The sequence below is a fragment of the Schistocerca piceifrons genome, chromosome 8, assembly GCF_021461385.2.
Source record: "Schistocerca piceifrons isolate TAMUIC-IGC-003096 chromosome 8, iqSchPice1.1, whole genome shotgun sequence".
Classification (NCBI taxonomy): domain Eukaryota; kingdom Metazoa; phylum Arthropoda; class Insecta; order Orthoptera; family Acrididae; genus Schistocerca; species Schistocerca piceifrons.
Genome location: NC_060145.1, coordinates 471,098,200 through 471,125,869, shown reverse-complemented (window position 1 = coordinate 471,125,869; position 27,670 = coordinate 471,098,200). Strand labels below are relative to the sequence as shown.

At 41.9% G+C, this 27,670-nt stretch overlaps 1 protein-coding gene across 2 annotated transcripts in view; it reads left to right on the top strand.

The window, feature by feature from the left end:
- The first annotated feature begins 698 nt into the window (after window positions 1-698).
- Window positions 699-27,670, top strand: part of LOC124711661 (ubiquitin fusion degradation protein 1 homolog) — a 62,569-nt gene continuing 35,597 nt past the window's right edge. The window contains exons 1-3 of one of the 2 annotated variants that reach the window (XM_047241851.1): window positions 699-852; window positions 8,709-8,823; window positions 21,684-21,838. In XM_047241851.1, coding sequence (XP_047097807.1) covers window positions 850-852; window positions 8,709-8,823; window positions 21,684-21,838 — 273 coding nt within the window. In that variant the 5' untranslated portion in view covers window positions 699-849. Of the gene's footprint in view, window positions 853-8,699; window positions 8,824-21,683; window positions 21,839-27,670 lie in introns of those variants that run through there. The other variant, XM_047241850.1, reaches the window with a different exon arrangement.

Sequence of the window (27,670 nt, the reverse complement as noted above, 5' to 3'; positions counted from 1 at the left end):
CTTGGTTCCACAAATCACGAAGTTGATACGATTCGCTTTTCGGTTATATGTATTAAGTTTATTTATTTATTCATTCTCCCGAAAATATTTTAAGATTGTGGGACACACACACACACACACACACACACACACACACATCACACACACACACTGCTGCTGAAATTCAAGCATAGGTTGCTGTTCTTGTAGTTCCAGAAGTTGTGAAAGTGTACCTGCCAACCACTGTTTTCACTTTCTGCAGTAATAAAATGAAAACACACTGAAATCGAATGTAGTACAGCAGCAATTAATCCATAATAACTGGGACAGAATACTGCCACCAGGGACCAGTGGTGAAAGGGAAGTGACGCAACAAAGTACAACCACGTTGAACTTTTTGTGGCATGACAAAAGTTGCCTCTCTGAAGTTTTGCCAGTTGAAACTAAATTTTCACAAGCAACTGCTTTGCAGCTTCAGTATGACACTAACTTTGGCGACACTTTTCGTGCGTGTGTGTACTCGGCTTAGTCGAAGACATATTGCATGTTACTGCAAAGTGAGATTGTTCGCAATGTGAAGAGTTTTTGTTATCCTTCAATAACGTGTCAATGAGTTGGTGCGTATTGATTATTTCCGATGAAAAATGAACTGGCACAGCTGAAATTCGGCTTTGGCATGGATCTGAAGTACCGCGGGTACAGTAATTCTTTGGTGTATGGTTTGGCGTCTGTATCGTTTAACATCTTTGAGTGATGCATGAGTTGCAGACAGCTCTTTGTTATTAGTGTGGTGCGTACGATTTGTTTACAGTTGAGGTAGTGCGGATACAATAAAATTTTGTGAAGTTCCTGGATTAATAACACACCAGAATGGTTAGTACATTGTCCTTCCACTTCCACTTGCAGTTGGAACATATTGCCAGAGATATTTTGTACTGTATTGAACCTTTTTGAGTTAACGAGTTAGAAGAGTCATTGTAAATGATTTCCTTTCGTAGATATCATTTTCTGTATTGCTATTTAATTATCAATGAGAATTTGCAGATTACTAATTGCAGTTTAGCTCGTGCAGCTGTTTAATACCTGCATGTCTGATAACTCATTTATTGTGTAATTCTAGGATTTTGTATGATAGTCTCTATGTTGTATTAAGTTTCTAGCTCCTATATATTTATAAGTGATATGAAAGCGACACTTTATTCACACCCCATTCTGGATTGTAACGAATTTCTTTTCCACACCATAGTGTATACTTTCTGACTTTCATAAAACGATAGTACCATTATCCAGAATATTCATGTAAAGCTAACTACTACACATAACAGCACATTGTACACACTTGCATATTTTTAAATGAACTGTCTTTTTGTGGAAAGATTTTTGCTGTTACGCTGGCAGACATTTGTTGTACAATTCTTCTTCTTAATTGTATGTTGCATGAAACATTCTCAGATGATGATTGATATATTTTGTTATATGTTTATTTCTCACCCTTGATGAGTGTTATTTAGCTCAGAAATACTATGACAATTATGTATTTTGTAATTTCTTCAAAAGGTGCGAACTCAGACTGAAACACTTTTTAGGAGTCGCGGTCACAGTGAAAATAGTCTGATTTGAAGTGTAACACACTGGATTTTGTACAGCTGTTGTAAGTAGATGGTCTGCAGGAAGTTTTTGTGGTCAGCTTACTGATTTATATTAATTTTTTGTCTTCAAATCAGCTCATGAAGTAACTGCATCGCCATATCTTGAGGCAAAAGGCTACTGCTTCGAAAATATGATGTTCGTACCAGTTGGGAATAATATCAATACTTCTTTTTAATCATTTTTATATTATGCCTCCGTTACCATTCATACATTATATGTTATAATGACTACAGCTCACACTTCATGTTCGTCTTTGTCGTTTGTGCTCTTCTTGTCAACACCAGCTTTGTTTTTACAAGTGATATCATGGCAATTGCCATGCCTGGCGAAGCTCCTTGGTCCACAGTAAATCACTTAAGAGTGGAGCAGCGTTGTCATGGAATAACTGCCCCAACCCACCAATGTCTCCAAGCACAGGGATACAGATGCCCATGCCCTACCTTGCTGATACGCTGTGTCCACTCACTCTTGCTCTCACAACATCTGCAAAAGAACACAAGTAGTTCCCAGCACAGTATGCACCCCAAAACCTTACACTTCATACTAAGAGAACAAGATGCTTGCCTAAGGTCACGACTATTCTTTGGCGGTTAGAAAGGTATAGGGATTAACATACCACTTTCTCCAGTGTGTTAGGTTATATTTCATCGCATCTACGTTCATCATTATCATTAAATAAGTACTGTCATTAAATATATTGGTAAAAGGTCAGGGCTTAGTGACAGTGGTTATGGAATGGGAGGAACAGGAGTGCTACATAATCACACTCCAACCATGCCTAAGCATTTTCTGCAAATAATAACTGAAGTCACTTCAAAAAGAAATATCAGGGGCCAAGGGATTACAGAAGCATCCGATTCCACCCGTCTGCTTTGACCCATGGCGTCACCAATACAGTGGAAATGACCACTCTCAACATCTCCAATATGGCACCTATGACGTCATTACATAAACATGACAACAAACATGAAAATGCATATAAAACCAACAGACACATCTCTCTCCAGAAATATAATCAAAGTAATGAGACCAGTGTGGCAAATTGGGGTTTTTTGGCTCGGGACAAACTAAACATAAACACACACACACGCACACACACCATGATCCCAAATCACACGAAATGACGACATAAAAACCACAAAATTCCACAGTATCAACAGGAATCAGTCGCTTCCCTTCTCCTATATAGCTCAACCGCAATTGCGATACTGAAAAATAAAAACCAACAATTATAGTCACACCACGACTACCAATACCACAAAAGCAACACCTAAAACAACAAAAATTGGAATTGGACACTTCCCTTGACCTATATAGGTCAACAGCAGCTCACGGTACCAAAGCACACATAGCTATGACAACAAATTTGAATCGGTCGCTTCCCATGACATATACAGCTTCTGAGTCTGTTTAGGTTACACGAACATCCATGCCGATACCAACATCAACCACCAACACATGCAGTAAATAACACTGACCCAACAACACATAAAAACCCCATCGGACATCATAACACACGAACAATAGACCCAAGAAAAGGACTACTTACCATTAAAAAGTTTCATCACTACACACTAACCCTCAACTCGCATATTCTGCTTGCATATGACGCATTTCACTATCTCCGTCACAAGCCCAAGAAGTTGCAGAAACTTAATGACGAACATGTCATCCCCCATTTCAGCCTGCAGACTTGCACTATTAAACTTAGATGTCATATCCATATACAACAAAAGAAGCCACAAATAGAATTAAATGACATACCACGCTACAAACAGCAAACCGATAACATCAAACGACACTGCAGCAACATAAACACAACAGAAACTTAATTCTTAACTCACTGAAACTAATTTCTGTTCTTCTATTACACTCACGACCAATAAATGCACACTTCAAGCACAGACACCCAAAGAATCTAATACACCACGTGACACGCGGACCGTACACACACTACCAGAAGACACCACCAACCGCAACAAGACGACATCTACAAACACAACACACTCATAAACTAAACTACGTGTTGTCATGATGTCACACAACACAACACCCTTACGTCACGGGGCAAATCCAACGTGTGGGATTGGACACCTCTGTTGACATACAGAAGCGACCAATTCCACCCGTCTGCTTTGACCCATGACATCACAAATATGGCGGAAACGACCGTACACTACGACTCCAATATGGCGCCTATGACATCATTACGTAAACAAGACCACAAACATGAAAATACATTGAAAAACCCACACACACATGTTCCACAAAACACTTATTGAAACTATCGGGACATGCGTGGGAAATTGGGGGTTTTTGGGTGGAGACAAAGTAAATATAAACAAATTTAGGCACACACCACAGTACGAAACAACACAAAATGACGAAAAAAACTGACAACACAAAACTCCCCAAATTCCACTAAACACAGTATCCTCTGGAATTGGACACTTCCCTTGATTTATATACCTCAACAGCAGCTCCCGAACCCACAAATTTAAATTGAACACTTCCCTTGACGTATATAGCTCAACATCAGCTCCCGATCCCACAAATTGAAATTGAGCACTTTCTTTGACCTATATAGCTCAACGGCAACTCCCCAATACTGGAACAGCCACGACGGCACATTGGAATCGAACACTTCCCTTGTCCTATATAGGTCAACAGAAACTACCCATACCAAATCATAAAACCCAAAACTCCAACCATGTCCACAATCATTACTACCTGAAAAAACACAACAAAATTGGAATTGAACACTTCCCTTGACCTTTTATCCGTATGACATTTCCACATATAGCCATCCCTGGTCCGAGACGCCGGAACTTTAGTAAGCTTTATTTTTTCACGACACACTGGAAACTTCACGACTTCATCCAAAAATCTAAATAGTTGAAGAAATTTTATTAGAGACAACGCACTGTCCCCCATCATTGCGAACAACCGAAAACTGTTGACCTTGCCACTCATATCCATACCTACCAAAGACATAAACAAAGCACTTTACCAAAATTCACACACAGCGAACAGAAAAAACTACAGTAACATTGACATAAAACCAAAATCGTTAACTCACTGAAAAATATTCTGCTGAAAGCACAGCCACTACCGATACCACACGCACGCAATGCTACCATGCAAATGAACCCCATACGCCACGTAACATGTTACCCATAAACACACCACCAGAGAGAACCACCGACCGCAACAATATGCCACCTATAAACATGCCACACATGCAAACTAAACCATAAACATCACCTAACATACAACACATAAACACACCACCAGAGAGCACCACCGGTCACATCAAAACAACACCTACAAACATGCCACTCTCACAAACTAAATTCCGCGTCATTGTGACGTCACACACCACAACAGCCTTACATCACGGGTCAAAGCCGAGGGGTGGGATCGGACGCTTCGGTCGACCCAATGTCTGGACTGTGGAGGCTATACCTACATCTCTAATGAAATGTAGATGGGACATTGATGCCTAACATTCCTTCTTTTACATTTTTCACCCAGATGTAGCAAGATCTTGCAAGATTTTATACTCACTGTTGACAGTGTTACTGAGGGCACATTATTTGTATGTGTCATGCTTTCGTTCGAATTTTAGGAATAAGAGAATGTGGGTCATGGAATTCTAAAATTTTTATAGTTTTCCATTCTTTTCTATCATGGGTAAGCTACTTACTGTTGTCATATCCCACTAAAATTTTGTAAAGCTGTTAATTTGTGCAATTAACAATTTGTTCTGTGTCTTGACTGTGTGCGGTTTCCATTTCAGTTCCTGCAAGTTTCAACAACATCACAGCTCTGACTTTTTACTTTAATGTCAGGACACTCATAATGACAAAAATGTTGACATCAGCTGCTGGTCAGATAATGGGCATTGTGTCCATCTTCACTGGTGCAATAATTTAAAATTATATTTAAATATGTACAGTGCCTAATGAAACATTTTTTAGAATCATAATTAGCATGTTTAAAGTCTCATGACTGTAAGTACCGTTTTGGCACACAAGCGGTGTCCTTACAGGTCAGCTACTCTTTCGATATGAAACTGTAACATCTGTTTGACCACAGTTCTTCTGTTAGCTTGTTTATGTGATTAGTCGGTGTTTTCTGATTCGAGATACATACTACCATAATGTGCCTGCAATAGAATGTACTAAATGTACTCAATACAGTTTAGGTGTGCAAATGACATTTGCAAACAAGAGACTTAAAACATGCTGACTACGGTGCTTTACAATGTTATATATAAATGAGTAATTAAGAAAACTGTGGTTGCGTTATTGACAAATATGTAAGACTTGCGGTCGTTTTGCAGCAAGTATGCAGAGCTACATAAGTTGATTAATTACATTAAATCCCATTGCAAGATGATTGAAGCAGATTTTAACACAAAAGAAAAACAAAGACTTGATACAATATTATGAAAAGGAGCAGTCAGAAACTAAGGTCGTGTGTGTGTGTGTGTGTGTGTGTGTGTGTGTGTATGCATGTTGTCTATTTCTGATGAAGGCCTTGTTGGCCAAAAGCTTGCTTTCTGACAGTCGTTTTGTTGTCCCTATCTGTGACTCACCATCTCCGCTGAATGATGAGTAGCAACAATCCTTTTCATAATATTGTTATTTTTAAAAAACTTTACTGACCCAAATATTTTAGTTGTGCTACTCAATAGAGCACAATTGAAACCACTTTTCTTTCTGCCTCACCACAGTAAGAAGCAAGAGTACTTTGATGACACTGCTGTTAGGATGTTGCAAACAATTTCTAAGCTATTATACAGGGTGTATCAAAATAATAATGTGATTTAAAAAAAAAAAAAAAAAAAAAAAAAGTTACAAAGACTTAAGAATAATTCTTCAGTGGGATTGATATCAGAAATGACAGAGGTCATATGAAGAGTTTTGAAATGAAAAGATACAAAATGTCGCAACAACTAGACTGGTTGAAATTTGCATTTACCTCTTTGGGATAACATAGTGAGTCATCTTGGGATATGAATGTTATGTCTGGCATGGTTTAGTGTGTGTGTGTGTGTGTGTGTGTGTGTGTGTGTCACTTCAAAGCTGTGCCCTCAGCAGGCAAAATAATACCATATTTTTCAGTGTCCACTGTGTGATACTCACTGTATTCCTTGAGCATGGGAAAACCTTTAACGGTGATCTGTACTGTGAGACACTCGGTAACCTACACAAGTCCATCAAGAACAAATGGCCTGAGCTGCTCACGGAGGTAGTGATTCTGCTTCTACACCTACATGATTACTCTGCTATTCACAATAAAGTGCCTGGCAGAGGGTTCAGAGAACCACCTTCAAGCTGTCTCTCTACCATTTCACTCTCTAACGGCACCCGGGGAAAACGAGCACTTAAATTTTTCTGTGCAAGCCCTGATTTCTCTTATTTTATTGATGATGATCATTTCTCCCTATGTGATGATCATTTCTCCCTATGTAGGTGGGTGCCAACAGAATGTTTTCGCAATCGGAGGAGAAAACTGGTGATTGAAATTTCATGAGAAGACCCCATCGCAACGAAAAACGCCTATGTTTTAATGATTGCCACTCCAATTCACGTATCATGTCTGTGACACTATCTCCCCTATTTCGCGATAATACAAAACGAGCTGCCCTTCTTTGTACTTTTTCAATGTCATTCGTCAGTCTCACCTGATGCGGCTTCCACACCACACAGCAATACTCCAGAATAGAGCGTACAAGTGTGGTGTCAGCAGTCTCTTTAGTAGACCTGTTGCACCAATGAACCACAGTCTTTGGTTTGCTCTACCCACAATATTATCTATGTGATCATTCCAATTTAGGTTATTTGTAATTGTAATCCCGAAGTATTTAGTTGAATTTACAGCCTTCAGATCGGTGTGACTTATCGCGTATTCGAAATTTAGCTGATTTCTTTTAGTACCATGATGACAAGCACCCAAACGTCTCCAAGCACACGACATGTAATGGTGAAGTTCAAGTGGGAGCAGCTTGAGCATCTGCATCTGCATTAACTGTATGACTTCCATGTATTGTTCTGCTAAAAAATCATCTCAAAGGGAGGTGCTTCAACTCAGACAATGAATTGAAGGACTCAGTGGAGGACTGGCTTCTGTCACAACTGCAGGAATTCTGGGAACTGGGAATCCGTCAGCTCATGAAACAATGGTATACTGGTGATTACTTTTGAATAAAGACTTCAGTTATACCCACGTCGTTGCTCTTGGGTTCCCAGTAGGGTCATAGTGTTGAATAAGTACAACACTTAGATGAGTCATTCTCTTCATAGTCTAGTCATGTCTCTTGTTTGAAACATTACAGTTTTCCAACCCTCTTGGAAACATAAGAGCTTTTCATCAGCATCTACATATTTGGTAGGAAAGTCTACATTCATACAATACATGCATTTTAAATAACGTGATTCTTTTTTTAATTTGCAAGCCATAATAGAACTGTAAGTGGTAGATAAGCTGGAAGAAACAGACAGGCACGAAGTCAGACATATGCCTTATAAGAATTTGACAGTATGTAAGGATAGGGAAATGTACTAAATTAAACTAAACAACAAGCTCAGCATCTTAGAATATTATACAAATATAGACAACACGGTCAGTTATTGGAGATGGATACTTCTACAAAGAGTAAAAGTTGTTGTGCTTGTGAAGCAATTAAAAGAAAAGAAAACAATAAATGTAACAAGACAACAGTTACAGAGGGGTGTCTGAAGGTGATAGAATATACTGAACTAAATGAAGCAGTCTATATACATCTTCTTGAGGATGAGTGTTCTTCATCCTTCTACAGCCTGTGCAAATATTCCTATATTATGCTCTACCTGTTCATTACACGTTGCCCATGAAAAGGTTAGTCTTCTGCATGAAGCTTGAAGTGTAACTTTTATTTCCAAAGTGGAGAATATGCTCTGGTTTAAGTTGGCATCTATATTATTGGTTGTTGTGGACTACAGTCATTTGCAGGAATAACCATTGTGGCTTATCTGTGAACTATGTCTACTTTCTTCCCAACAAAAGCTACAGTCTATTATTGTATGTTTCAGTTTGGATTTAATATGTTCCCGGACATTCCTCGACCCTTCAACACACAGTTCAGATGTTTCTCTGTGTCCATGTTGCCTGGAAATGAGAGGCATGATGTTGAAAGAGGTGGTAAAAGTAAGTATGCTTCATAAAAATGTCATAGTATGGGTTCATCCTTGATTAAATATTTGGTAAATGAACTCCTGAATGAATGTTTTTTGGACATGACATTATAACTAGTTACGTAGATTCACATGTTGTAACATTTTTACTTAGAGATCACAATTTGTACAATCATTAAATATATAGCAACTAGCTGAGTACCCAGCATTGCCTGGGTATGTTTTTATTCCAGTTCTATCAGCCCATCTCCTCTTCCCCCTCTCTTTGTCCATCTCCTCCTGTCCACCTGCTCCTCCCGCCCATCCTCCCCCCTCTGCCCATTTTCACCTCTTCCCTTTCTATGTCAATTTTCTCCTCCTCCTCACCCATATCTGCATCCATCTCCTTCCCCCTCTCTGTATGTCCACCACGTTATCACCTTCATCCCAATAAGAGGTTGCTGATTCTTAGGTCCACAGTATTTCTTTCCACATAGGGAGTAATATATATATACCAAGTTTGATTGGGTACATATAGAGGACACATTTTGCACATATTTGTACACATATTTCACCTGTATATGTATCGATTTTCATTCTTTAGTTTTCTTTTTACACTGCTTAATGTTTATGATGTCCTATCTCATAAACTATGTGTCGTACATTGATATAATTTTGCAAGTACATTCAGTGGTATATGCACATACTGCCTGCAAAGAGTGTAATGAGTCCAGTTAGCAGTAAAGAAGTAATAAATTGTCATGTGTTATGCAGCAGTTTTACTGCATGAATAGCAAAAATGTAGTAGGCAATAACTTTTTTCCTTATATCATTTCGTAACGGTTTGTTGCAAGTAACTGAGTGCTCTTATCTTCAAATCCTGCATGCGTAAAATCTGGAAACTCACGTATTGTGTGGTACACTTCTTTTTCAGCCCTACCCCTTTGATAGGTATGTGCTTCTTATCCCTTTTGCCACCCAGTGATTCTTTCCAGACCATACTTGGTATGTATACCAAGTTTGGTTGAAATTGATCCAGTGGTTTAGGAGAGTTGAAACATCCATACATATACAGGGTGTTACAAAAAGGTACAGCCAAACTTTCAGGAAACATTCCTCACAAACAAATAAAGAAAAGATTTTATGTGGACACATGTCCGAAAACGCTTAATTTCCATGTTAGAGCTCATTTTAGTTTTGTCAGTCTGTACTGTACTTCCTCGATTCACCGCCAGTTGGCCCAATTGAAGGAAGGTAATGTTGACTTCGGTGCTTGTGTTGACATGCGACTCATTGCTCTACAGTACTAGCATCAAGCACATCAGTACGTAGCACCAACAGGTTAGTGTTCATGACGAACGTGGTTTTGCAGTCAGTGCAATGTTTACAAAATGCGGAGTTGGCAGATGCCCATTTGATGTATGGATTAGCACGGGGCAATAGCCGTGGTGCGGTACGTTTGTATCGAGACAGATTTCCAGAATGAAGGTGTCCCGACAGGAAGACGTTCGAAGCAATTGATCGGCATCTTAGGGAGCACGGAACATTCCGGCCTATGACTCGCGACTGGGGAAGACCTAGAACGACAAGGACACCTGCAATGGACGAGACAATTCTTCGTGCAGTTGACGATAACCCTAATGTCAGCGTCAGAGAAGTTGCTGCTGTGCAAGGTAACATTGACCACGTCACTGTATGGAGAGTGCTATGGGAGAACCAGTTGTTTCCATACCATGTACAGTGTGTGCAGGCACTATCAGCTGCTGATTGGCCTCCATGGGTACACTTCTGTGAATGGTTCATCCAACAATGTGTCAATCCTCATTTCAGTGCAGATGTTCTCTTTATGGATGAGGCTTCATTCCAACGTGATCAAATTGTAAATTTTCACAATCAACATGTGTGGGATGACAAGAATTCGCACGCAATTGTGCAATCACGTCATCAACACAGATTTTCTGTGGACGTTTGGGCAGGCATTGTTGGTGATGTCTTGTTTGGGCCCCATGTTCTTCCACCTATGCTCAATGGAGCACGTTATCATGATTTCATATGGGATACTCTACCTGTGCTGCTAGAACATGTGCCTTTACGACACAACATGTGGTTCATGCATGATGGAGCTCCTACACATTTAAGTCGAAGTGTTCGTACGCTTCTGAACAACAGATTCGGTGACCTATGGATTGGTAGAGGCGGACCAATTCCATGGCCTTCACGCTCTTCTGACCTCAACCCACTTGACTTTCATTTATTGGGGCATTTTAAAGCTCTTGTCTACGCAACCCCGGTACCAAATGTAGAGACTCTTCGTGCTCGTATTGTGGACGGCTGTGATACAATACGTCATTCTCCAGGGCTGCATCACCACATCAGGGATTCCATGCGATGGAGGGTGGATGCATGTATCCTCGCTAACGGAGAATATTTTGAACATTTCCTGTAACAAAGTGTTTGAAGTCACGCTGGTACGTTCTGTTGCTGTGTGTTTCCATTCAATGATTAATGTGATTTGAAGAGAAGTAATAAAATGAGCTCTAACATGGAAAGTAAACGTTTCCGGACACATGTCCATATAACATATTTTCTTTCGTTGTGTGTGAGGAATGTTTCCTGAAAGTTTGGCCGTACCTTTGTGTAACACCCTGTATACATACATCCATTTTTATAATATGTACCGATAAAATGTCAGAGTAATTGCCTGAAACTGACGATGAAACGGTGGATGGGGTGGGAATCCTTCTGTGACAAGTTTTTTATCAGTTCAGTGATTTACAATAGGTGTTTTGAAATGTGTTCATCTTCAGGTGTTATTACAGTATATACTTCTAGTGCTGATTGGTTGATATATTTTATACTTAAAGTGTATATAACTGTGTGAAAATAGAGTCCCAAAACAGTGAACAGAAAAGCAAATTGTTCCTAGTAATTGTTTTTCTTTTATGTTATGAGATCATCACAGGAGCTGATTGATGTTTCGGGCTTGGCTTGCAAAATCTAAGACCTATATATATTGTGTTATCAGTGTTCAAAAATGATTTTTCTTTAATCTTTCATTGAACCCAAGTATTACCTCAGTGTTCTAGAGCATAGCTTCGCTCTCTGCTGACCCAAGCGTACAATTCCTAGCACAACCAAAGATTGTTGTTCTACCCATTAGCTTTGAAGTGTGATGTGGTTGAGATGGTGAACACCCCTATTTCAAGTGTGTAAGATAGGGTGAACGTGACATCACTCATTACACATACAAATGGGCATAGGTGATATGAATAATATTAATAGCAGAAATAACATGAAACTAATGGGACACGAGAATTAGGGGATCTTGAGTAAGGACAAACTAAATATACAATCATCCTAATAATGCAAAATGCATAAATCAAGCAAACAGAATCATCAGCAATCAACAAAACCACAATTAGAAAATATGAAAAAGGGTATCAGCAATTTCCCTTGACCTACAAAGCACCAAGGAAGACCACAAAGCCACATAAAGCTATAAAAAATGGATAGTGGAAATGTCACTTGACCTGTAGGGCTGAAACCAGGTGCACAGAATCACAAAATAAAAAATTGCCTCTATAGCTAATATCAGAAAGCTTATCTTACCAATGTACATAAAACAGATGCCACATCACCTACCCACCACAATCCAAAATAATAAACAATAACTAACAACACAACCCAAAAATTCATAAACAATTGTGTTAACAATAATTTTGATGTACAAGAAAACAGCTAAGTACATAAAGACCTCTTGAATGGCCACCTTAGACCTCTCAAACTAGGAATCCATCCGGATATAACAGTAAGTGTTGTCTCACCAACAGTGCCACATATAGTGATTCATGGTCTAAGATGCTGAAACTTTCGTCAAGTGTCATACTTTGTCCACAAATGTAATGTTTCACATACTCAGAAATTAAACCAATAACTAGAAATTTCTCAGCGTATCATATCCCAGTGTAGGATGCAGGGATGTGCTGATGAACTTCGTTGTCATATCCATAAGTAACACAAAACAAAACATAAATTTAAATATCTAGCAATAAATAACACACCACACCAACTCCAAATGCAAGAATGAATTTTGTCAATAATTGCCTACATCCTTGTTGATAATTGCCTACATCAAAATAACTCACTCACAAACTGCCATGAACTCTTCTGATATTATTCTCACAAACAACACTCACTGATGAGCCCCCAGGGGCTCAGCATTCATTTTCTGGGTACGGGCTTGGCGACCCCGGGGTTCCTGAGCTGGGGACTGGTAAGCGCCGCCCGTCCCCCGTCACTGTAGCCTCTGAGCATACTTCAGCGACCACCGTGCGGCGCGGCGGTGGAACGTTGTGTGTCTCAGGGAATGGGGATCTTGGCTTGACCGCCCGGATCGCGAGGATGGAATCAACCTCTATAAAAAAAACCTCAATCTCAAGGTGTGCTGCGCGCTGATGAGATGCATGGCTGTTGAGGTGGAACAGTCGATAGCGGGCAACCTCTGGGGAACCTGCCGCACCTCAGTTGTATAAGGCTTACCTAGGCACGCGGGGCTCTGTCTAGGTGGACTTGTAGTTCCCTAGCTGCTCGTGGGACCGAGATGGATCCTTCGAAATCCTCTTTTCTTCCTCCCAGCGGAAAGGGTGGGCCGCTGGAAGGTTCTAACACCCAGTCTCTTAAGAGGGCCCGTGCAGTCAGTCCCCCTGACTCCGGCGCTTCTTTCAACAGTCCAGTCTTAGGTTACAGAATGCATTCTGGTAATCCGAATGTGTTTGTCATTGTGAAACGGAAGGAGGGTAGTTTTGAGAAGGTTTCGCCCTTCTATATACAAAAGGGATTGGAGGGAATCTGTGGCTCCTTAAAATCGGTGAAGCGCTTACGTAATGGGACCTTCTTAGTGGAAACTTCCACTTCCCAGCAAGCAACTAACCTCCAATCTGCTAAATGCCTTGGGGAGTATGCCATAGACACTGAACTGCACAGCACCTTGAACTACAGCAAAGGTGTTGTGACGTGCCGGGATCTAGTTGACATTCCCAAGGAAGAACTGCAACGTGAGTGGGCTCCGGCAGGTATCGTTGATGTTCAACATATCATGAGAAGGGTTGATGGCAATCTTGTCAAATCCGACTCCTTTATTCTAACCTTCAATAGCACGAAACTTCCTGAACATGTGAAAGCTGGCTTTCTTCGCCTTAGTGTGAGGCCTTATTTCCCGACCCCAATGCGCTGTTTCAAATGCCAGCGTTTTGGGCATACCACCTTAGGATGCAAAGGCGACGCGACTTGTGGCAACTGTGGTAACGCTGCTCATGACGGAGTTGGTTGCTCCTCTCCAGCCAAATGTATCAATTGCTCTGGGAACCACCCCGTTTGGAGTAGGGACTGCCGAATATTTTTAGAGGAACGCAAAGTCCAGGAAATAAAAACAACTAAGCATATCCCCTATGGTGAGGCCAAGAAGATCTTTCAGTCGATGCAGCCTCCCACATTTGCTACGTCTTTTGTCTCCCTGGTTCAGAAGGCTACTCCGCAAGTCGATGCCTCCACACAGACAGAGGTGGTGAGTGTTGGCACTAATACATGCAGCTGTCAGTGCACTTGCAACGCAGCCAGTGTTTCAGAGCCAGTAGCCCCTATTCGAATGGCAGACAAAGGTACAGTGGCGAACTTGGGCCAGCCCCTGACACCTCCAACAGCTGAGGATGTTCCGAAGCCCTGTACAGCCATTACCACTCCAACATCAGCTCCCCCAAAGCCCACCAAACCGCAGAAAGCTCTCATACAGCAACAACAGCGGGTCAAATCCCGTAGTAAACCGTCTGACCATGCAGATGTGGTTTTCCGTGAGGCTTCTTCTGACTCTTCCCCAGAGTTGATGGAATCCGATGTCTGTGTGGGGAAATCATCTCGCCCCACGACTGCCCCTCCGCCTGCTGCAGTCTCCCCGCCCCGTCAGAGAGACAGGATGAAGATGCTACCCCCATAATAGATGACTCCCATACTCCAGTGGAACTTGCAAGGGTTCAGGACACATGTGGAGGAACTTCGTCTACTCTCTCAGGGTAGATCACTGTGTCTCTGTCTCCAGGAGACGTATTTCCATCCGTCATACTCCCCTGAGATACGAGGCTATACACTCCACAAAAAGGACGACCTGCGTGGAGAGAGAGCTAGAGGAGGCGTAGGTATTTTCATCAGGACGGACTACCACTCCTCGCCTCTCTCACTTACGATGAGTTAACAGGCCGTCGCTGTGTCCGTGCACGTGCGTCATCCATTGACTGTATGTTCACATTACTTGCCCCCACATGATGCTCTTGATGAAGCGGCCCTCACCGACCTTCTTACACAGCTCTCCCAGCCATTCATTATTTGTGGTGATTTTAATGCCCACAATGTGTTTTGGGGCTCTGCAATTACCTGCCCCAGGGGTAGAGCAGTTGAGAGGCTTCTCCTGTCATCCTGTGCCTACTTGCTCAATGGAGGACAGAGTACTCATTTCTGCACGGCGACTGGGTCGTTCTCTGCCATTGATCTCTCGCTTGGCTCTCCAGCTCTTGCCGCCAGTGCTCACTGGGAAGTGGTCGCTGACTTGCACGGCAGTGATCATTTCCCTATCTGGATTCACCTGCCAGATAGCGTGAGCCCCGAAAGGAGACCACCACGATGGGTGCTCAGTGGAGCTGACTGGACGCTTTATAGCCAGTTGGCCCAATTCGAACACTGTGCGAATGTTGAGATGTGGGTGGATCATATTACCCACACAGTCCACCACGCCGCTGCAGCGTCCATTCCACAATCCACAGGCCACCGGAAAAGGCCGCCTGTGCCTTGGTGGAGTGCCGACTGCCGCTCTGCAATCAGGACCAGGCGTGCGGCTCTGCGTCGGTTCAAGTGTCGGCCGACTGCTGAGAATCTTGCAGCCTTTCGGGTGGCGAGGGCAAGATGTCGCCGCATTATTCGTGAGAGCAAGAAGAGGTCGTGGCAATCGTTCCTGAACACCATTAATCGTTCCACCAAAAGTTCCATTGTGTGGGAGACCATCCGGAGAATTTCTGGCAGAGGAGGGAGGTGCCCCATAGCTGCTGTAATGACTAACGGCACTCTCCACACGGCTCCGCGAGACATTGCCCAGACTCTGGCAGCGTATTTTGCCACAGTTACTGCAACAACCAGTCAGGATCCAGGTTTCCAGCGCCATAGAGCGGTTGCTGAGAGATGTAGTCTGAACTTCCAGTCCACCTCTTATGAAGTTTACTACTGCCACATTTTCTATGTGGGAGCTGGATTCTGCATTGTCTGGAGCTCGTGACACATCCCCTGGTCACGACAGGATCCATTACAGTATGCTATGGCACCTCACAATGCGCAACAGAGAACTCCTCCTCGCACTTTTTAATGACATTTGGGCGTCGGGTCACTTTCCTGACGCGTGGCGTGAGGCAGTTTTAATCCCTTTTTTAAAACCTGGGAAAGACCGCACGAGCCCAAGTAGCTACCGTAGTATTGCCCTCACTAGTTGCATAGGGAAGACCTTGGAGCGGATGGTCAACCGCCGCCTTGTCTGGATGTTAGAATCCCGGCAACTCCTTAGTCGCTTTCAGTGTGGGTTCAGGAGGTTTCGTTCCACCTTCGATAACCTTGCTCTCCTGGAGGCGGCTATACAACAAGCTTTCCTCCGCCGTCATCACCTTCTAGGTGTATTTTTCGACATCGAGAAGGCCTATGATACCACTTGGAGGCGTCTCATCCTGGCGCAGCTTCACGAATGGGGTTTTCGTGGTTGTCTTCCTCTTTTTATTCAGTCTTTCCTCTCGCCACGATATTTTAGATACCGAATTGGTGACGTCCTGTCTGATCGCTTTGAGCAGGAGAATGGTGTCCCTCAGGGTAGCGTTTTAAGTGTGACTCTGTTTGCCATCGCTATTAATAGCATTACGTCCCTAGTGAAAAGTCCTGTCCAGTGTTCTTTGTTTGTGGATGATTTCTCTTTGTTCTGCTCTTCTTCAAGCCTTGCAACGACAACTCGTCAGTTGCAACTTACGATTAGGCATTTGGATGACTGGGCGCAGAAGAGTGTATTTAAGTTTTCCACCGAGAAGTCTGTATGTGTTCTTTTTAACCGTTCTCGTTCGATTTTAACCTTTCCTGAGTTGCGCTTGAGGGACACTATTCTTACTTTTAAAGACACGGTGAGATTTCTGGGTCTCATTTTTGACACGAGGCTCACGTGGTTACCTCATCTTAAAGACCTGAAACGGCGGTCGCTTCAGGCTTTAAGTATTTTAAAATGTCTTAGCCACAGTACATGGGGAGCTGACAGGACTTGTCTGCTCCAGTTTTACAGGGCGTTTGTGCGATCTCGGCTCGATTATGGGTGCACGGTGTATGGGTCTGCGAGGCCTTCGTACTTAAAGATTTTGGACGTTGTCCACCATGAAGGGCTTCAGTTGGCCACTGGGGCATTCCGAACTAGCCCCATACCAAGCCTCTGTGCAGAGGCAGGTGAACCGCCACTTCATATGCGGCGACGGCTACTTACAGTATGCCAGGCGTATAAAACTTTGTCCACACCCTACACACCTGCCTACCATACCGTTGCTCAGCCTCCTCTGGCACGGTTATTTCATACCCGGCAACATGCGACACAGCCCTATGGGATTCGCGCACAGGATTGCCTCGCTGCAATGTCTGTGGCTGGTCTTCGTGTTTTACGTCGCGGTTGGAGCAGATCTCCACCATGGCTCCTCCGGCGACCCAAACTTATTTTAGATTTGACTCGTTTTAAGAAGGATGGCACGCCAGATTTTACATTCCAGTCACTGTTTTTTAACATTTTAGATGTGCATCACAGTTTCACTGTCGTTTGCACGAATGGCTCCAAACAGGAGAATTTCCTTGGCTGTTCTGTGGTGTTCCCTGATCATGTTACCTGGATTCGCCTCCCTGCTGAATATACCGTTTTCGCAGCGGAGCTCCACGCGATCCTGAAGGCACTGGAGCAGATGCATCGTGTTCGGGGCGATCGATTTCTTCTCTGCTCCGATTCTCTTAGTGCCTTACAATCACTGCAGAACCTATACCCGACTGAGGAGATGGTCCAGCTGATACATGACCAACTGTACTTGCTCCAACAGCGAGGTAAAGAGGTATCCTTCTGCTGGGTGCCTGGTCATGTCGGCATATGGGGCAATGAACAGGCTGATCGGGCTGCCAAGGAGGCCTGCAGAGAGCAGGATGTGGTTCAGTGTCCTATCCCCTTGCAGTCAGTCATCGCTGCACTCCACAGGAAGTGCATGGAGTTGTGGGAGGACGAATGGCTGGCGGTGACGGCCAATAAACTGCGGTCGGTAAAGTCAACCACTCGGCCGTGGCGTTCCTCCTGCTGGTTGCTCAGGCGGGAAGAGGTGGCCCTCACACGTCTTCGGATCGGGCACTGTCCTCTCACACATAGCTTTTTATTACGGCGGGAGGATCCTCCGTTTTGTGATGCTTGTGGTGTGCCCATCTCTGTCCGTCACATTTTAACAGACTGCATTTTATACCGTGATGCACGGGCAGAAGCACAAGTTGATGGGGATCTACCTTGTGTTTTACCTAACGATGAGGCGTGTGTGTCTAGGGTTTTTAAGTTTTGTGTTGTGCCTGGACTCTTGCCTAAACTTTTAGGCTGGAGGTTTTAGTGTGTTGCAGAGTGGCTGACTCCTCCCTTTTTTCCTTGTGGTCAGCCAGCCACTTCCATCTGCTACATTGTTTTAGCTCCCTCTACCATTTTCTTCCTGTGTTGTCCACGTTTTACTGCTGACGCCCTGCTTCATCCCACGCTTCGGTGTGGGTGAGCACATTTTTTCAATGATTGTTCCCCGTGTTTTATGTTCCGTTTTATGTCAATGTTCAGAGGTTTTTTTTTTTTTCTTGACACCCGCCTCACTATGATACTGCACGGGCGCTGAAGACCTTGCTGTCGTGCGCCCACAAAACCCCTGTACTACTACTACTACTACTACTACCACTACTACCACTACTCACTGATGAATTGCTACAGCACTCGCAAACAATTTAGAAACATAAACATCCCATACCAGAGAACGCCACTGCATACTCACATCACACCTCTGCAAACACAAATCATTTTAAATATGCCACGCCGTCATGATGTCACACTATACAAGGGTGGTTTGAAAAGTTGTCGAAATAGAATAGAAATAAAAGTACTTACATCACTGAAACTGTTTTTATTTTTCAATGTAGTCTCCTTGTACACTAATGCACTTGGTCCAACGATGTTCCAATGCCTTGATCCCGTCTCGAAAATGAGTTTCCTCCAGGTCTGCAAAATAGTTGTCAACTCCAGGTATCAATTCTTCGTTTGAAGTGAAACTTCATCCACCAGGAAAAATTTTCAGTTTTGGGAAGAGATGGAAGTCTAACAGCCATATCAGGTGAATAAGGCAGGTGTGGCAACAGTTCATACCTTACTTCGTGTAATTTTGCCATGGCAATGGCACAAGTGTGTGGGCACCCATTGTCTTGATGGAAGATGACTTTCTTCAGTGCTGAACCTAGCCTTTTTTGTGTATCTTTTGTTGCAGTTTGTCCAGGAGGTTAATATAGTATTCTCCAGTAATTGTTTGCCCAGTGGGGAGATAATCTACAAACAGAATCCCTTTCGTATCCCAGAACACTGATGCCATGACCTTTCCCACTGAAGGAATTGTCTTTTCTTTCTTGGGTAATGGAGAATCAACATGTTTCCACTGCTTTGTTGTTGTTTTGTCTCTGGGGTATTGTAGTCCACCCAATAACAAATTCCTCTCCATGCTGCTATCACATTAACACCATTACGTACTAGTATACTTTGCTGCTCATCACATAGAGGAGGCACCAGGCAGTAGACAGGCGCAGTTAACATTGGATACTTAACTTTTGAATTCAGTTACTAACTCTGACATTCACTGTATAATCAAAATTCCTTTTTCTCTAAGGTTCTCAATGAATTTTGTGCCCCATGCCCACTCCCCCCCCCCCCCCCCCCCCCACTCGCCCACCCACCCACACACACTAAGTATACCTTTTATTTATTTATTTTTTTTTTACTTAAAAAAAAAAGGGTTCTGTATCTCAGTTGCTAAAAATGGAACCCCTATAGGATCACTTTGTTGTCTGCCCATCTGTCTGACCGCCCAACTGTTACAAATTGTTCTTCTCATGAACTGATAGACATGCCACGTTAAAATTTATGCCACATAGTAATGGATACGGTCCATTGGCACTGTAATAAATTGAAACTTGTCAGTGTAATCGAAAGATACGGCCATTTATGTCACGTATTTTGATATTCGCAAACTCATTCATCAAAACCTGCACGGTACTTCCTTTTGACCTAGAATCATGAAATGTGGCAAGAAGCAAGGTTTCACAGTACAGTTAAAGGAAAAAATCAAAACATTGTTAATTTGTAATTATATCACATGAAAAAATATTTTTTTAATTGTTTGTTATTTGACTGACTGTCTGTCAAAACCTCTTTTTCTCACAAGTGGTTAGATGAATCAAATTGAAATTCATGTCACATAATAAGATCTGTAGACCCTTGGCATTGTAATAAATGTAAGCTTCTAATTTATTGCGACCAAAAGATACAGCTAATTGTGTCAGATATTTTGGTACTCGCAAACTCAGTCATCGAAATCTATAAGGTACTTTCCTTTGCCCTAGAATCATAAAATTTAGCAAGCAGCAAGCTTTCACTCTAAAAACATAGAAAAAAATTTTGAAAATTGACAGTTCGTAATTGCCTCACATGGGTAGATGTATTAATTTCAAATTTATGTCAGATATTAAGGTCTACAATCTATTGGCAGTGGAAAAAATTTAAACTTTTGTGTCAGTGGAATTAAAAGAGATAGCCATTCATGTCACATATTTTGATACTCACAAAAATACTTGCTTATCAAAAACTGTTAGGTGCTTCTTGTTGACCTAGAGTCACGAAATTTTGCAAGCAGCAAGCTTTTACAGTAAAAATAAGGGAAAAAATCTGAAAATTGTTAATCTGTAACTGTCTCACATGAAAAAAAAAAAAATTATCATTTGTTATTTGACTCTTTCCATCTGTCAGGAACCCTTTTTGTCAGGAACAGGTAGATGTGTGAAGTTGAAATTTATGGCACATGCTGAGGTCCATGGTCTCTTTGCAGTGTGAGGTGTTTAAGCTTCTACATCATTGCAATTACTCTATGCCCAACATAGACCTTCTGGTTTTGAAAGCAGCTTATTCCTACAACGGCTGTCCTAAGTCGAATTTTGTTTATTGTAAAGGAGGGAGCTATTTTTGTTTTATTATTTTGATAGTTTTCATTCATGATTAGTATCTTTTCGCTGCATTGTTACAATTTTTTACTATATAGCTTTTCCCATTCAGTTATGGTTGGTTATATGTGTGTATCTCTGTAATTAATATAATAGCTGCTGAAGATGGCAGTCGAGGTGAGCTTGCTGATGTGATTTGAATGTATGTGCATTTCTTTGTCTGATGAAGGCTGTGGCCGAAAGCTAATGTGTAAGTGTCTTTTAGTTGTGCCTGCCTGCAACTTAATGTTTCATCTTTAGAGTAAGTAGAAAACTATGTTTTCCTTGTGTTGTTAATATCAGTTTAATTATTCATAGGTCCCTGTATCTGTATTGGAAATCTTTGTATTGACTCACATGGTTTGAATAGTTCAGTTGGCATGGTAGATAGTTAATCTGGTTGCAGAAATACAAGTGCTAACAGTTGCTGTTCAGCGTATATGGGGAAGAAATGGCCTGTGACAATGAAGCTGAGATATTTTATGGCTTCATAGCCAGAATATTATATTTGTAACATAATTTTCATTGTTTCTTTTTTAGTTATTATGCCGCCATCTGCTCTGGATACGCTCACTCGCCTCAACATAGTGTACCCAATGTTGTTTAAACTTACTAATAAGAAGACAAACAGAATAACTCATTCTGGAGTGCTAGAATTTGTGGCTGATGAAGGGAAAGTATATCTTCCATACTGGGTAAGTTTGTGTCTAGTATATTTATGAACAAAAAAAAGTAGCTATTAACTGTACAGTATCCAGCATAATGATATTGCTGTGTTTAATTTTTTTTTTTTCACTGTGTGTGGAGGAAGGGGGAGGCACAATTATAATGTTTTTAGTTGTTTATGTCGAGTTTGTCCTACTGGGTTGGCAGTGTGGTGCAGCACACCTGATGGCAAAATTGTAGATCAGTTCTTGTTTCTTATTTGAGAATGGGAAACTATCACTGGTTAATGGTGCTGCACCAAGTGGCAGTAAACCACTGCACTGGTGGTACATCCAAATCCATCCAGAGGACTAAAGCTTATCCTACCAGAAGAGTGTTGCATGTAAACACTGCTTTGTTGAGTTATGGATTACATGATGATGAGGAAGTGTTGAGCACATCTCCAGATTTAACACATATAATTTGGCTCTGGAGAATTCATCGACAGTATATTTCACTTTGCTGCAAGCTCTGAATGCCTTGAGAGGTGTTATTGATCGTAATGGCCTATGAATCAGTTCCCTAGTAAATGGTAGCTACTGTTAGTCACTTTGTTTTACAACATTTTGTTTGCTGTACAAATGCTTACAGTGATCGTTTTGAATTTGCAACTTTAATGGGTATAAGAAATATGATATTGACACATCTTTTTATTTGTGATCTGCTTACTTCTATTCAAAAGACTGTGCATAATTTGGAATATGCATCATTATATTTATTGCACAAACAATTCCTTGACATTGTGGGATTACTTTTGTAACTATGACTTATTAATCATTATATTACTCTCATACTTCATAAATTTTATTTAAGTAGAAGGGCAAACAGAGTGACATCTACTCTCTTGAGTAGATGCTACTCTTGAATGTAGTAGTTCAATTTATGAATTTGAATTCTTACTCAGTTTACATATATACACTTGGCTACATTTTTGGAATTCTGCTTCCCTACGTGATTGCTACTAGTGAAGTATTTTGTGTTGTACAGTAGTAATACTCTTAGACAATGTATAATAGCACACAGTTTTGTTTGCATTATTTTATACAGAGCTATTCATTCAAAAATGTCTTGATTGCATATGGTGGATGTATAACTGTTCCTTTTTTTTTACGCTGTAACATTTTGAGTAGGGGGCATAGCAGTTGATGTTAAGTGATCACTATGAGCGCTAGTTGAGTATTTTGACATGTTACTTTTGTATCCCAATTCTTATAACATTTTTGACCCCAGTGATGCGTTGATTGTTAGTTGTGAACTGGGCAATAAAGTCACATAGTTCAGTTGGACTTGTGGATAGCTTATACCAGGCTGCAGAAATATGAACATGAGCAGTTGATGGTCAGCATATAGGGGGAAGATGTGGTTTCTGACTATGAATCAGATAAACTTTATGACTTCATAAGCAGCCAGAATATCTGTATGGAGTGGTGGCCAAGACCACTGTTTTTTCTTTCAGCTTTTTGGAGGAAAAACCTAAGGGTTCACAATCTCTGATGGCATGCTGCCTCAGAACTACATCTACAGAATGGGCTGAAATATCTGAAAGGAGTGTCATGGGGGCTACAGTGACAGGATATGTGAGCAGTGCAATACCTACTAGTCATAAGAGCCACACTTTGAACACCTTCTGTTTGTCATTATTCCACATAAGATGTGTGGAAACATGCACTGTGGGGGACAGCTGGGAGTGCACAGACTTCAGCAACGTGAGGTATAATGTCGTGATAAAAGTGTATCATAGCTTGGTATCAGTAATCAACATATTTTTTGCACTGTCATTGGGACTGAGTATCAGTTCCAGAGCTGGGCCCGGCAGCCTGTATCTTGAATCTGCCAAATGTCACTTCAGTTCCAACCTCCTCCTTTTTGAGTTCAGTGCTACCAGTCACATTTATTTTATGTTTCAGTTCTGCTGATAAAGCGTTTGTTAAAATTCTGTAGAACTTAATAGTCAATGAAGTCGTGGGAAAAAACTCTTAGAGGTTATGTCCATGTTGTTCTGATGAAAATGATGCCACCAATGAAGTTACTGCTGTGAAGATGATGCCACCAGTATAGATGAAACAGAAGTCTTGGCCCCACTAGCACCTCATTAGTAAACCTTTCAGCTTATAAAACATGTGAAGATGTTCAAACATACATACTGTTTTGCAGTATCCATTTTATGTATGTCATCTGGGGCTACTGGCATCTGGTTGTAGGCCTGAAAGAGGCCCAGAGTGGAGAAAACCATACAACCTGAAACAAGCATCCAAAATCTCTTGCTAATCTTCAGGAATCAAGTGAGACATGGGACACACGCTCAAGGGTACTTCAACTCAATAAAGACAAGACAATAATTACCAATCAAACACAAGCTCTGGCTTGTAATTTCCTACAGATTTTATTTAACAGTTGCATGACAGTAGCACTCTGCCGTTACCCCAGAGTAATATACATAATTGCCCTAGAATTTGAAACATTACTAAATAGACAAATTGTCTATGGGTGTCAAAGCCCACCCCAAACAATAAATAATTTTAAAACCCTCTTTACATAAACCTTAAGAATCAAACAATAATAAATGGTTTACTGAGAAAAACTCCCACAGAAGCAAGGACACCTCTCAAGACAAAACAGCAGAAACAACTCACAACTTCTCATTTGAATAAGATGTTAAAAACTCAATACAATGAAAGGCATCTTTCAGGTATTACCGAATTTCAGTGACAAGTAATGGCAGAAACTACAACTCAGATCGAGCATGAGTGAAAACTGAAAGGAACGGTGAAGAAGGAAAGACTGGTGCCTCAGCGTCACCAAGAACAAATAATAAAATACTCAACTTAAATTTTCCGAAGAACTGGAGTCTACTGATGAACACAGTGACCGCGTTATCTTCCCCCATTTTAGCCGACCAGCTACGTCGACACGCACCGCTAATTATACACTATGTGATCAAAAGTGTCTGGACACCGCGAAAAACATATGTTTTTCATATTAGCTGCATTTTGCTGCCACCTGCTTCCAGGTATGCCATATCAGCAACCTTGGTAGTCATTAGACATCGTGAGAGAGCATAATGGGGCACTCTGTGGAACTCACAGACTTCGAACGTGGTCAGGTGATTGGGAGTCACTTGTGTCGTACATCTGTACATGAGATTTCCACACTGCTAAACATCCCTAGCTGCACTGTTTCCAATGTGATAGTGAGGTGGAAACATGAAGGGACATGTACAGCACAAAAGCAAACAGGCCGACCTTGTCTGTTGACTGACAAAGACTGCCGACAGTTGAAGAGGGTCGTAGTGTGTAATAGGTAGACACCTATCCAGCCCATCGCACATGAATTCCAAACTGCATCAGGATCCACTGCAAGTACTACGACAGTTAGGCTGGAGGTGAAAAAACTTGGATTTCATGGTCGGGCGGCTGCTCATAAGCCACACATCACACCGATAAATGCTAAATGATGCCTTACTGTGTGTAAGGAGTGTAAACATTGGAAGATTGAACAGTGGAAAAACGTAGTGTAGAGTGACAAATCACGGTACACAATGTGGCAATCCAATGGCAGGTTTTGGGTATGGCAAATGTCTGGTGAACATCATCTGCCAGCACATGTAGTGCCAACAGCAAAATTCAGATGCGGTGGTGTTATGGTGTGGTCATGTTTTTCATGGAGGGGGGCTTGCACCCCTTGTTGTTTTGTGTTGTACTATCACAGCACAGGCCTGTGTTGATGTATTAAGCACCTACTTGCTTCCCACTGTTGAAGAGCAATTCGGGGATGGCAATTGCATCTTTCAACACGATTGAGCACCTGTTCATAATGCACGGCCTGTGGTGGAGTGGCTACACGACAATAACATCCCTGTAGTGGACTGGCCTGCACAGAGCCCTGACGTGAATCCTATAGAACACCTTTGGGATGTTTTGGAACGCTGACTTCGTGCCAGGCCTCACCGACCGACGCCGATGCCTCTTCTCAGTGAAGCACTCCATGAAGAATGGGCAGCCATTCCCCCAAGAAACCTTCCAGCACCTGTTGGAGCATATGCCTGCGAGAGTGGAATCTGTCATCAAGGCTAAGGGTGGGCCAACACCATATTGAATTCCAGCACTACCGAAGGAGGGCACCACTAACTTGTAAGTCATTTTCAGATACTTTTGATCACATAGTGTACCACTGAAACACAAAGCAACTGGGAAGTATCCAGAGCAACACAGTCTTTAAAACGTTAAAAAAATTTCAAACAGGAATACAGCTACTCTTGGCAGCCAAATTAAATCTCTTGCAATCACTGTCTACGACAGCAGTTCACACTGCACTGGAACCATGATACATAAACATTCACATAAGAACACTGCAGAATGTGTAGAAACCAGAACACATACTCTGTCTTATAATCCTAAATAATAATTACATACAAGAAAACAATGTCATAAATCTCTTAATTTTACAAAGAATGCCACTACAGGTGGATTACACTTAATAGCAAAAGGCAGAAAGAACTGCCAGAAAATGAAACCTGTGGTTCTTTCGGAGTGCACAACCAACACCCCATTTATATATACACTCCCTGCCAGTATCTCAGGTGTGTCCAAAACAGGCACACTACTGTTAAACAAGTTGTGCACCAGTGGTCAACACAAAACAGGTAACATGGGTGTCCAAACACTGGGAGAGCCATTAACTGCAAACAGCCTGAAATTCAACATACATATACAGCAGGACTTTAAGAACCTGAGTAATTCACTCAGTTTGATTCTGTAGCATATCTGGTTGCAGGTTCATACACTCCAAAGGCACTTTCACAGGTTCATATCATTTTGCAGCACAGACGAGACCATCCCCCTCTCACTAGATGCGGTACACACTCCCGACCACACACACATCTCCGTCCACAGTCCCACAGCCCATGTGACGGAAAGAGGCAGAGCATGTGCAAAGAGCAACCGCTGACAACCAGACTGCACACTGGAGCGCCAACCGCCCGACCAAAATCAGCCATCTCTACACGACGGCGTGCGCATAAATAGCGAAAAAGCGACCAACATAGGGATTTTGCCTTGCCTGTTTGAAATTCTCCCAGAAGCTTGCCGGGTTTACTGTGACAGACAGGAGATCATTAATACTCCACAGGTTTGACAACGTATAATTCAGGGTATATGCGAACATAAGGGAGGCGGAAGTGACACCTGTAACTTCATGACAAGTGGAATTAAATGCCTGATTAAGCCAAGGTAAAGTGGCATCCCACCAAGTTGGACTCTCAGCATGGTAAATGCTAAGAGCCAACTTTAGGTTTCTGTTCAGCGAACGAGGCCTTGAGATAGTGTGGTGTAGTAGCAATATGTTGAGTGTGTTATCACTCACAAGGGACTTGAGTGGCCCAAACCAGGAAAGAAACTTGGATAACTGCTGAACTGTAAATTTGGCAGTCACTCCTCAAGCAGGTAACAGCCAGGTAAAACGACAGAATGTGTCTGCCACCACCAGCAGCTCGTACCTGTTTCCTATGTGATGATATATCTGACCCTCCATTGTGTTCTTCATGTGTCCCCATCTGTCTTTCTGAAAAACTGAGTCAGCATCCCTAAATGATGATGATGATGATGATGATGATGATGATGATGATAACTTAGGATGAGGTGGTTAGCATTGTCCATCACAGATGTTGGCCATGTAAGTTACCAGTAATGGGTATTACAGTCTGAAAGTATTGTGGAATAACAAGAATGTTTTATTTTTTTAAAACAATGGGAAATCCAGGATTGAATGTAATAGTATTACAAGAAGGATAGTTACTACTCACCCTACAGCGGACGTGCTGAGTC